General features: G+C 33.8%; 1 protein-coding gene across 1 annotated transcript in view; it reads right to left on the minus strand.

Annotated features, from left to right (window-relative positions):
* PIGF (phosphatidylinositol glycan anchor biosynthesis class F) overlaps window positions 1-13,662 on the minus strand; it is a 31,574-nt gene that overhangs the window by 9,251 nt on the left and 8,661 nt on the right. Inside the window, exon 5 of the mRNA XM_045549534.1 lies at window positions 4,007-4,115. Coding sequence (XP_045405490.1) covers window positions 4,007-4,115 — 109 coding nt within the window. The remainder of the gene's footprint in view (window positions 1-4,006; window positions 4,116-13,662) is intronic.

Below are 13,662 nucleotides of genomic sequence, written 5' to 3' on the forward strand. Positions count from 1 at the left end.
CAAATAAGGCAGGGAAGAGAAGCAAGATGACTTTCAAATATTACAAACAACAACAACAAAGATGACCAACAATGTAGTGGGTAGCCACCCTTCCATATTCTCTTTAACCAAATCCCTGTGCTGCCTTCTACAAAGGCAAGGCTTCCTCCTACTATAAAGATGCTGAATGCCACTGATCACCTGTCATTACTTAAAATCACTTAAGATTTATATGAAGTGAAAATACTTTTTCATTGAGATTACATATTTTCAATAGGCCTTTCCAATCATTTAGTGAAGAAACGATTTAAAAAATATAAACATGCTTGCATCAGCTCATTACAGAACTCATTATTATCATCTTATGCTTGGCCTCAGGAAGGTTATAATACAAAGTCAGATTTGAGTTCAAAGTTGAGAAAACTGAATTACAGTATGTAATAATTTTTGTGGGGTTTTGTATATGTGTATTTGTGTGTGTTTAAAGAAAGTATAATTGCTTAACCAGATACTCTTGTTTCTCTGACTAGAATACAAGTAAAACCAGATCACAGTCCCGAACAGCTTACTTTACCACAAACATACCAAATCTGTATTGGGCTATAAGGAACAAAGAACTGAAATCTCTTCTTAATACATGTTATATTTTAGGTCATAAAGTGTATACAGTACTATTTTACAAAATTTTGCTCTGGTAAAATCTCTACTTTTAGGAAATGCCATATTCCCTTATCTGAGTTATTTCTTCTCTGGCTGATTCTGTTCTGTGTAGTTAGAATTATTACAAAGTAACAGTAACAAAAAACAAACAAAAAACTTTGCTGCAAATAAAAAGTGAAAGAAAAAAATGAAACCTCATCTTTTCTTTAACTTAATAGTAAATAACTGCTAAAAGGGCCAGGGGCAGGTAAGGATTTTATGAATAAAAGATTTTTAATTATACATCAATTCTATCAGTCCCTCAACAGTATGTATCATAATTTTAAAGATGATAGTGAATAAGTGGGCCATTAATTTGGAATACTCAAAAAGCAACTCAACAGTAAGATAATTAAGCAGCCAGGAATATTCCAGCTGAATGAAACATTCATAATGAAGACGAACTCTTGTTAATTTGAGTTAGCCAGTTAGAAGATCTTTTTAAAGAGTCAATTCAAATGGAAACTTTATATTAATTTTAAAAGTCTGATACCATCAATTTGGATCCAGCTTACCCCTTACTGTAAACAAATACTGAGGTAAAAAAATGAGTCAATAGCTAAAAGCCTGAACAATCCCAAAATGGATAATTGGATTATAAATAATTAACATATATTTTCTAAGCAAACCTAAACTCAGATCTTATAAAGCACATCTAATCCCCATAATTCAATTTCTACTTCTGCATAGTTGTGTAACCAGAAAAGACTTAAATTATGTATACAATATCAAATGTTTATGCTCAAATTATCCTATCTATATACAAACTGATGTGTTTATGATACATTATCTTACCAACTCATTAAAGCTGATGTCCTATGGTGCTTTATCAATACTTGTATTTAGATTTAATTGCAATAATTGAAGTCATGAATCTACTACAGTTTAAAGTAATTTTCTATGTATACTTTTCAATGATTATGATTGTCCCCAATTTAGAAATCATTCACAATCTGTTGAATGAAATTATGTGTAGACCATGTCCATAAGATACCAACTTGAGTACAGATAAATTCCCATCTCCCAGTAATCACTGAGATGGCCGAGGAAATGTACAGGAAACCTTTACTAGCACTAAAACTGTAGGAAGGGTATCTGTGACACCACACACCCCAAACCTCCAGTTTAGACTTCAGAAATCACTGAACATTCAACATTGTTGACCACTCACTGTTTCATAAAGCTCTCTTCTTCCTTGGTTGCTATGTATGCATTCACCTACCTCTAAAGCTGCTCTGCTGTCTCTTTTTAATAATCTTTAACTGATAATACGCTGATAAAATTCAGAAGGCCTTTTTTTTTTTTTAACAAAGTTTTCTTGCCACATGGTATTGATAACATAGCATAGCTCCCTGCATCTGACATGTGAATAGTAAATTGGCAATAGATTTTGGGTATCACTAGAAATCTTTCAACATCTTTATAAATCACAAACTGCCATCCAGGTATTTCACATAGTGAATGAAGAATCACAATAGGAAGGTCAAATCCAACAGACTTATTTAATATGAAGGAATAACTCAACTGTGTGGGAGACACAACATCTAACCAAAAGCATAAAGAGTGGACCTAAAGGTAGGCAGCTCAGTGCAAGACACACAATGTGGATCCCAATTTGGCAAGTGAGGTATGTATCAAAGATTTAATTCAGCCATTCAATAAATGCCTAGGAATTTACCCTAAAGAAAAATTAGACAAACACACGAAGATGTATATTTAAGCATAATAACTATAATTAATAATAATAATAAAATACTAATAATGAACACTGAAAACAATCTAAATGTCCTTTCATAAAAAACTGGCATGCCCAAATAATGGAATATTACATATATATAAGTTTTCATTGACAATGGAATGAGCTCCCTAATATACTGTTGAGAGGAAGAAAGCAGATTAAAAATAACATGTGTATTACGAATAGTTACACTCACATGGAGAGAGAGCTGCAAAAATTATCATCAAAATACAAATGGAGGTTTCCTCTGGGTGGTTGGGAAAAAAGTAATTTTTACTTTCTTCTTAATGATTTTAATATTGCTTAAAATTTCTAAATAAATATATATTATCCTTGTGATCAGAAAAACATTCTCTTCATGTTGGAAAAAGAAAACATAAATTTATTTTTTAATACCATTATTCTATTTGGGAATAATTGCCCTAAGAAAATAATGAGAAAAATTCATGAAGCTACAGAGTCAAAGATGTTTATCACAGCAGTGTTTATTATAGTAAAATATTGTCAATCTAAACAATCAATAGTGAATTTGTTAAATAAATTATAAAGTAACCATATGATGACATACCACAAAGACATTACTATTAAGATAAAGATATAACCATCACCACTAGTTCAGTGACCTTGGTGTCATATCCTCTAGGTGTCAGTTTCTTCATCTGTAAAATGGGGCTAAAAAGAACACTTATCTCATAGTGCTTTACCTAGCACTATGCTTAATCTACCTAGCACATTAGCTTTATTTCATTGTGATAGAAAATGAAAAATCTGATGTAAGCTTCCTCCTATATCACATATCAAAAATTATGCTATTTCTGGCACAGCACGGTGGCTCACACCTGTAATCCTAGCACTCTGGGAGGCCGAGGCGCGAGGATCGCTCAAGGTCAGGAGTTCAAGACCAGCCTGAGCAAGAGCGAGATCCCATCTCTACTAAAAATAGAAAGAAATTATCTGGAGAACTAAAAATATATAGAAAAAATTAGCTGGGCACGCCTGCTGGTGCATGCCTATAGTCCCAGTTACTGGGGAGGCTGAGGCAGAAGGATTGCTTGCTTGAGCCTAGGAGTTTGGGGTTGCTGTGAGGTGGGCTGACGCCATGGCACTCTAGCCCGGGTAACAGAACCAGACTCTGTCTCAAAAAAAAAAAAAAAAAATTATGCTATTTCAAAAATTACTTTGCTATATGCTTTTAAAAAATATTTCAAGATCAACATCAAATTTGGCCTTCAATCAATTTAAAAAAATATGAACTAAGGCCACAAGGGCAATTGAGTATCAAAGCTGAAAATAGGGAATTTCTACAACTTCTAGTCTAAGTTTTTAAATACTCCTATATGTATTCACAAAATAAGCTTGTTTATTCACTGATACATGTACAAAAAATAGTACTGGATGATAGAACCAGGCTAACTTGGATGACTGAGGCACTGGGACAGGCCCCAATAAGAAGCTATTTAAATTACAGTGACAGAGGGAATCAGTATCCGTACTTAATTGAAAACAAAACAGTATATATACACAGACTAGTTTGCTTCTTCAGTTTTACTATCATTGTACAAATGTTTGCTTTAAGTAATTGAAACCAACCTGCCATGGTCTTTCCCAGTCCAGTGGAATAGGAAGTGCTCCAAGCCATGCTCCTGCAAAACTAGAAATTGTAGTGATCTGGAGACTATTCTCCCAAATGGATGTAACTCTGTAAAACACAAATATGTACATCACTGGTGTTATATATCTTAGCTTCTGAAGAATCAAACAAGCAGTAGCACAAATTATAACTATACATATTTTTCTGTTCATTTAAAATGAGCATCTCAAAATGACATATAAATATTTACCATGAACTATTAACAATTGGTAAAAAGATATAAATGTTTTTCCATTGGAAAGGTAGTATGTGCACATAGTAAGAGTCAAATAATACCAAAGATCATCTGCAGTGACAGGTAAATCTTCCTCCCACCCCTATCATCAACTCCTGGTCCTTTCCCCAGAGCAAATACTATTACCAAATTATTATAGATTCTTCCAGAAATATTTTATACATGCACAAATACACACATAATTTTGTTTTGAAGAATATATGCATCTTTACATAAATGCATATGTATACACACACATCCTTCAAAACAAAACTCTTATGCATCAAGTTATAAACCAGTTTTGGTTTTCTATTTTCTCTTGGTGACAGCTATAACAGTACTCCATTCTATAGATGGAGCATCATCTATTCAACTAGTGTTTCCTACAGAACATTTCATTTAAATGAACAAACTCAATTTGGTAGGAAAGGGGTAGAGAATAAGAACAAAATATTTCAAAAGGTCCAGTGATTTTGCCTACCATTCCTATTTACTAAGTGCACATATTAGAATGTAAAGGTGGAAAGAGATAACTCTGCCATTCTTTTAGTAGGTCTTGGTTTCCACCTGCCCCTCATAGTGTGAATACCTAGTCATGTGGAACATGAGTCTGGTTACAACAGAGTAAAAGTCCACCACAGTGCAATAAAGTGGGGTCCAAATATTCAATTGCTTAAACTGCAGTGTTGAGTTACTATGAAGTTAATGAAAAGCAGCATCTTCCAGCTAGCATGGGTAAAAAAGGGAAAACATTTATTTTTTTAGATGATTTCTTTCATTACAAACAGGCCAATTATTACACGCAAAATATGCACTGAATTAAAGAAGTCACAAATGATGACAAGTCAGTTCATAAACCAATCCTTCTATCACCTGTCCATCTCATACCCACCTTCCCCTTCAACTACACAAGATACGAGCCTTAGCTTGTTTCCTTTAAGAACTAGGGCTAAGAAGAGGTTGGAGCCAATTGTTGCATATCCAAATTTGTACCATTTGCTGGGCTTTATTATCATTATTTTATATAACACCTATAAGTGCAAGTCAGTTTTTTTAACTAGCATGCAGTAAAACAGAGATCTATTCCAAACTTGGAAGACTAAAAAAAAAAAAAAAGTAGCCAAGATGAATGTAAAGAGAATTGTACTGTTCTGGCAATTTAAAGGATTTTCTAGGGTAATTTCTGATTATATGTGGCTGACAAATGTTGACTAAGTCTCCACTTAACACACAACTCCTCTGTGTTGCAATACATAAAGTGATGTGCTTGGAGACATAAAGTGTGGTAGAGGTTGAGAGCAGAGACTACTTTTTGCTGGGAAGAATTTACTCTTTCTATCTTATGGAAGAGGAGGAAGTTCAGCTAGATTTGAAAGAATAGGTAATGTTAGGTTTTCAACTGGAGAACTGGAGAAAAAGCTGCACTGCAGACGAGAATATAAGTGAAATTGGTTGAAGTAGCATGGAAGAATGAGAAATAAGGCTGGAAAAGCAGAGTAAAGTTACTATTTTTAAAAATAACAACTTTATTATAGTAAAAAATTACCTTAGAGAATCCTTTTCCAGCCATACAATTCACTCATTTAAAGTATACAAATCAATGGTTTTTAGTATATTCACAGAGTTGTGCAACCACCACCATAGTCAATTTTAGAACATTTTCATCACCCCAAAAGAAACTCTTTACCCATTAGCAGTCAATCCCCATTTCTCCTTCCTTCCAGCCCTAGGCAACCACTAAGCTACTGTCTGTCTCTATGGATTTGCCTATTCTGGACATTTCATATAAATGCAATCATATAATATGTGCTCTTTTGTGATTGGGTTCTTTCACTTAACATGTTTTCAAGGTGCATCCATGTTGTAGCATGAATCAGTACTTCATTCCTTCTTATTTCTTTTCTTTTTTTTTTATTTCAGCATATTACAGGGGTACAAATGTTTAGGTTACATATATTGCCTTTGCCCCACCCAAGTCAGAACTTCAAGCATGTCCACCCCCCAGACGGTGCCCACTGTACCCATTAGGCATGAATATATCCATCCCCCTCCTCCACCCTCCCATAATCATATTCCCGTGTATGGATATTCCACAACAGTTGATGGATATTTGGGACATCTCTGCTTTTTGGCTATCATGAAAAATACTGCTACGAACATTCATGTATAAGTTTCTGTATGGATATGCGCTTTCGTTTCTCTTGGGATTAAACCTAGGAGTAGAATTGCTAGGTCATATGGTGACTCTATGTTTAATTATTTGAGGAACTGCCAGACTTTTCTAAAGTGGCTGAACCATTTTACATTCCCACTAGCACTGTACGAGAATTCCAATTTTTCCACCCCCTCCTAACACTTGTCATTATCTTTTTTGATTATAGTCATACTAGTGGGTGTGAAATGGTATCTCACTGTAGTAGATTTAGGTTAAGATTTTAGAAAAGACTTAAATGTCAAACTAAAGGAGCTACTGAAGGTTTTAAATCAAGGCAACACATGATCAGAGATGTTTAAGGAAAATTTATGTACATATCTTTCTGACCTCTAAGCTCCAAGTTCCTTGGGCTAAGGGGCAAGATCCATGTCTTCACATTTTTCATTGTTCCAGCACACTTGTGGCCATCTTATGTTTATTAAAATAAAAAGTACAAACATCCAAAAGGTTGTCCTCTAGTTTGTTTTTTTGTCTATCCAGGAGTGCTTATGATCCTACATATAATAAATATAGAAAAAATGGAACCAAGACCTAATTTTAAAAATAAAAAAACTCTACAGCCTGTCTTTTTTTCTTTTAAATTTCAGCATATTATGGGGGTACAAATGTTTAGATTACATATATTGCCTTTGTCCTGCCTGAGTCAGAGCTTCAAGCGTGTCCATCCCCCAGACAGTGCGCACCGCACCCATTAGGTGTGAATATACCATCCCCTCCTCCCGCCTCCATCTCTCCTCACTCCTGATTTCTGCTCCTGGGGCAGATAATCTTTTTGCTGTTTCTTCTATTTGCCTCAAATTTAAAAGAATATAAATGAAGTATAGATTTTTCAAGATTTAGTTACTTTCTGCTTTCTCCTATGGGAGAAGAGGATTTAGCACCTTTTGCCCCCAAGCTCTCACCTCCACATACCCATTTCTTCCTGACTTACTGTCACCTCTTCAATGGTAACATGTCCCCCTTTTGGCTGGATCAACAGCACAGTTTCTCTACATTATCATGATTATGAAAATACTAATCACAATGAACTACACAGTAAACCACAATTATATTTCTTTTCTCAGAGTAAATATAATTTTTTGGTGCGATGAGATGTTCTAAAATTAGATTGTGGTGATGGCTGTACAACTGTGCCTATACTAAAAAGCATGGAATTATATACTTTAAATGGGTGAATTTTACAGAATACAGTTATATCTTAGTAAGGCCATTTTAAAACAACAACAAAGTGAAACATTAAATAGTTGATTGGATGCTCACTGTGAATGAGTAAGATGACTCAACTAGTACTGGGCTTCATAGTATTGGGGATTGGGCAGGAACCCTGATTTTCCTTAGAACCACTCCCCAAATGTCAGTATCTATGTTTTTCTTTTGTACTATTTTCCCCAGAAAGAAATATTTCAATAGTCTGCCTAGATGGTGTAAGCCTGGCTACCAGTACTTGGGCCAAGCAGGGAGAAGGGCTACGTGTAAGGTGGGGAATAATTGTTCAGCATGTACAATTTCATTTAATCCTTATTCCCTTAAGAGGTTGTACCAAACAGGCTCAGCATTTGGAGATAGCAAGAATAGCTGGGTATATGGGGGGGGCACAATTATATTTTCTCCACCTCCCCCTGCCCCACCGTACAACTTCTATTGCTTATATTATTTTTATAGTATTTACATTCTTTTCTGCAACCCTAATTCATTCAATATTTTCTTAATATAGTGAGTCCCTTTAAGGTACACATTCAATAACTCTTTCATTTGGAGAAAGTATCTTCTATCATATGTTTGAATTATTTTTTGTTTTGTATTTTAGGGGCACTAACTAGTCTTATGTTTGAATCTCTTTTGTCTCTTCTCTATATTTATCATATCTTCTCTAATTGCTTTATTCTTCCGAACTCCCTCTCTACTCTTCATTCATTTTGATTAGCTCAACCCTTTTCTCCATGATAAAACTTGATTTCCTAACTTGTCTATGTTTCTTGCTGTTTCTAATTTATGATCTGTAATGGTGTGGTTTGGATTCTCAATTTATTTCATTAATTCTTCAATCAACTTCTCCACCTCATTGTTTCATTATCTTAGCCCTTATTTTATTGAATTCATATGCTTAATAATATTTTTCCATGGTAAACTGTAGAGGTTTTTTTGTTTGTTTTTGTTCCTTGGGGAGCATTTTCTTCCTGGCCAGATTTTTTGTCTTTTGCATGCTCTTTTTTCCTCCTTCTTCTATAGCGTGTTTTTAGGGTTGCCATGCCATTTCTTTTTATCTTGCTGACACTTCACATGGGCAGACTGCTTTGACTACCTACCTGCTCAGATACAATGAGTGAATTATCTTTGAAGCTGTCTTCTCATCTTAACTAGCACCAATTTCCCTGCATCAAAGCTGCCTTTTGAGGACTGGCTATTATTTTCTATTAAGTTTTCTGTAGCATGAGGCAGGGACAGAGCATGGAGACAGGGTAAGATAAATGTTATATCTGTGATTCAATCAGTAATATTCCACTGAAATTTAATAAATGGTGGCTCCATAAATTAAACTTTTAAAAATTCGTGGATAGGGCTTATGCTTCCTCTTAGAAACCAGACAAAGCGACTACAGTACACAGTCTGCCCCCTTGGCAGAGCCCTGGAGGCAGCAGTCATGATACATTGATAAAAAGTAAACAGGCCTGAAGAAGAGTCAGGGAAACCTACACTCTGCTGGTAGGAATATATATGTAGGTATATACATATTTCAAATTAGAACTTTAGTTTGACAGTGTCTATCAATTTCCTTTGATCTAGGAATTCTCTAAAAATCTAGTCTACAGATATACAAAATTATTTGGTACAAAGATGTTCATAACAACATTATTTATAATCATGAAAATTTGATAGTAAACTTCAGTAGAAAATTACATCAATCATGGTACATGGAATATTTGTAATGATGATTAACTGCTCAACATTCATCTCAACCCTGATAATTAGACTAATTATTAATAATTAAATCATGGTGATCCCATTCTCTTTCCCAACGATTAGGAAAACTCAAGGAAGAGAAGCTGCTGCCATCTCACTACCAGCCTGAGGACAACAACCAAGGGAATCAATAAGAAGCTTAATCGTACCCTATCTGTATCTAGAATCTGCCAAACTCTGTTAAGTGACAACATCAGTTTCCTTATTGCTCAAACCAATATAAGCTGAAGTTCTGTGTTACTTATAGATAAAGATATACTAAGGATACTATGCAAGAAGAGGTAAATTTTACATACACATACAGATGAAGATATTCATATTAGTGGGGGAAAAAGCAAGTTATAAGGCAGTGACTAGCTTAACTATTAATATTTTTGTTTTAAAATTATATATATGTAGTATGCATATACAAAATCAGAAGAATATAAAATCTGGTAGTAATCATTCATTGCCTCTTTGACAGGATTATTAGGATCTGTTTCTGTATTTTTTCTATTATTTGAATTTTTACTAAACACATACATACACATTCTTTTATGACAAAGAAATGATTAAGATAAAAGGAAATGTAATAGGTAAATTCCTTTCTATTAACTAATTTATAGCATCACTGAAACTGATTTTTTCTCATTTATAAGTTTCCATAATTAAGTCATCTGAATTCTATAGCTATTGGCTAATTTTTTCACAGTTAAGGAACATATATGCACAGTCAATAGGGCTGAGAATAGAATGGCTCATTGTTCTACTGTGAACAAACTTAAAATGTGACTAAAGCAATGTTACAGAACAATCTTCATGACAATGAGCTCCAAGTACCTGTGCAAATTATTGACTCCACTAGAATTCACTATATCAAACATTAATTGAAACAGACCATTTTGAGTGCTTACTGTGCCAGACACTGTTACAGGCACCTGAGGGTAGTTCACAAGTAAACGCTCGTGATTTAGATAGGCAGTTATCAAAAGTGTTTGTTGAAATGGATTTGATCTTTTAAACTGTTGATCTCTTCAAAAATGAAACACTGTACAACTCCTCCTAGTGGCTGAAGATATTCTACAGAATTCTAATATAAACTTTTCCCTTCCCCACTGAATGAATATTAAAACCAATGCTTCTTTTCTACTAAATTTTTGTGTTCACATTCAGGGTAAATTGCCTGTTTTTTATATGAATAAATCTTTGGTCATTCACAGTCTTTTCACTCTTAATGTCCATGTGTTATTTTTAAATATAAAATCCATTTTGACAAAGATTACAAAAAGAGGCTTGTTGTCTGTCTACACAAATAGGTCTTATTGAGTGTCTTCACTTTGGCAAGATCACCACAGATTTGTGTTCAGTCCTATTCAGGAAACTATTTAGTTCACCAAAAGTGATCAGGTTCTAACTTAGACATTGGAATAACAGCATAAAAGAACTGTCAAATCAAAACGCAAGCTTCAGTGAAAAATACCGGTATATGGTAGTTAGATCATTACTTTCCTTTATGTTAAAGTCTGCAAATGAAAAAAAACCCACAATAACTAGAACACCAAGGCAACAAACTGAATTAAACTAGTGCAAATTGAATATATTCAGTAATAAGTACACCAGTAAGAAGTTGGTAGAATATTTTAAGAAACCAAATGAAGTTTCAAGTTTCTTTACAATAATATTCTTTTGTTTTGTTTTCCTGGAGTATCTTTACATTTCCTTTAAGGAAAAATCTTGTTAACATAGTGTCATTTAATTATGTATTACATCTCAGTAGTATCAGAAGTGATCCTTTACTCTTGGAATGTAATTCCTACACAGTTCTCCAGCTCAAGGTGTTTGTCTTTGAAGTGCTTGGTCTTCATATGATTATCATCTATTTGCTCAATATTAAGTTTTCTATAAACATGTAAATAAATACATTAAAAATTGATATATAAAGTTATTTCACCTAAAAATAGTATAAAACATTTATATTGATTCAACACTGAGTGTGATGCCATGCTAATTCAAAACTGGCCTGTTAACACTGGACATCTAAATTAATCATATTGCCATAATACTAAAAGGGCCACCTTTAAGCTAAAAAAATACATAAAACTCTATTGTGTTTTACAAATTAAACCAGGATGAATGATAAAAATATTTAAAGCTCTAAAATCTTCAATCAATACTTTAAGTTATTTTAAATACATTTTATGAATTAGAACTATAATGTGAGAACTTCAAATTAAAACTTTAAATTCTGTTCTAAATTATTCAGTAGGAAAATGTATTATTCACATATTTTGTACAACCTCCTTAAACAATAATACAATTCTTTGAAATTAAAGTTGTGATTCTATATAAATAATGCTAACTGCATATGGGGACAATTTCAATATAACACAAGTAATTGTTTTTTTATATTTCATGTTATCATTGCAGAGCCATCAGATCTTTGAATTTTTAAATATTTCTGCATATAAGTGAACATTTAAAAAGGCCAACTCTAATGTTAAATAAGTTAATCTATCAAATTATTCCTACCTCATTCAAAATTTGACATGCTATCTATAGTAAATTTTTGAAATATGATAAAAGTGCTAAGAAGAAATTGAACTATCACTAATGCATGATGGAGACACGAAGACTTAAGTTACCCTCTCATGGGTAACTCACTTCATACCCAAAAGGATATGATAATCAGAAAATCAGATAATAAGTGTTGTACAGGATGTAGAGGAATTGGAACCCTCATATACTGCTGTAGGAATGCAAAACGGTGCAGCTGATTTGGAAAACAGTCTGGAAGTTCTTCAGATAATTAAAAATGGAGTTACCACATAACCCAGCCATTCTCCTTGTAGGCCTAATCCAAGGGAAATAAAAACATGTCCACAGAAAAGCCTATATACAAATGTTTACAGCAGCTTATTCATAATAAAAATGTGGAAAGAACACAGATGTCCAACAACTGATGAATGGATAAGCAATATGTGGTATATTTATCTACATAATGGAATATTATTCAGCCATAAAAAGGAATAAAGTACTGATATATGTCAGAACACGGATGAACCTTGAAAACAATTGTGCTAAGTGAAAGCAGGCAGTCACAAAAGATCATATATGATTTAATTTATATAAAATTTCCACAACAGGCAAATCTATAGAGATAGTAAGTAGAATAGTGGTTGCTCAGGGCTTGGGGAGCAGGACGGGGAGATAAGGAGGTGATAGCTAAAAGATACAGGGTTACGGTTTCTTTCTGAGGTGATAAAAATATTCTAAAATGGACTCTGGCAATATATATGTGAATATACTAAAAACCATTAAATTGTATACTTTAAACAGGTGACATGTATGGTACATGTATTATATCTCAATACTGTTTTTAAAAAGACCATCTCCCAGCTACCTCAGTTTACTGCATGTGTCATGAGCCACACCCACCCATATCTGGTGTTAATTTTCCCTCAGATTTCCAACAACCATCTTTATGACTTCACAATAACTCGTGAGAGGCAAACTTTCCCACATCTACTTCCAAAAGCAAACTTCAAGTCTTTTCCAAGGAAAAGAGTCATATTTAATGTAATGCTTATGTACAGGAATACCTTGCAGATATTGAGGGTTAGGTTCTGGGCCATTGTGATAAAGCAAATAGCACAATAGTCACAAGAATTTTTTGGTTTCCCACTTATGTTTACACTATACTGTAGTATGTTAAGTGTCTAATGGTAGTTATGCCTCCAAAAAATGTACATATCTTGACTAAAAAATACTTTATTGCTAAAAATGCTAATAATCGTCAGAGCCTATGGCAAGTTATAATCTTTTTGCTGGTGGATGGCCTCGTCTCCATGTTGATGGCTGCTGACCGATCAGGGTGGTGGGTGTTGAAGTTGGAGTGGCTGTGGTAAATTTGTAAAATAAGACAACAATGAAGTTTGCTGCATTGATTGACTTCCTTTCAAGAAAGATTTCTCTATAGTATTCAATGTTATTTGATAGCATTTTATCCACAGAACTTCTTTCAAAATTGGAGTCAGTCTTCTCAAAACCTGTTGCTGCTTTATAAACTAAGTTCATGTAATATTCTAAGTCCTATGTTGTCATTTCCACATTACTCACAGCACCTTCAACAGGAATAGATTCCAGCTCAAGAAACTACTTTCTCTCTCTTCATTAAAAGCAACTCCTCATCTGTTAAAGTTTTATCATGACATTGCAGCAATTCAGTC

Source organism: Lemur catta, chromosome 4, assembly GCF_020740605.2.
Source record: "Lemur catta isolate mLemCat1 chromosome 4, mLemCat1.pri, whole genome shotgun sequence".
NCBI classification, from domain to species: Eukaryota; Metazoa; Chordata; class Mammalia; order Primates; family Lemuridae; genus Lemur; species Lemur catta.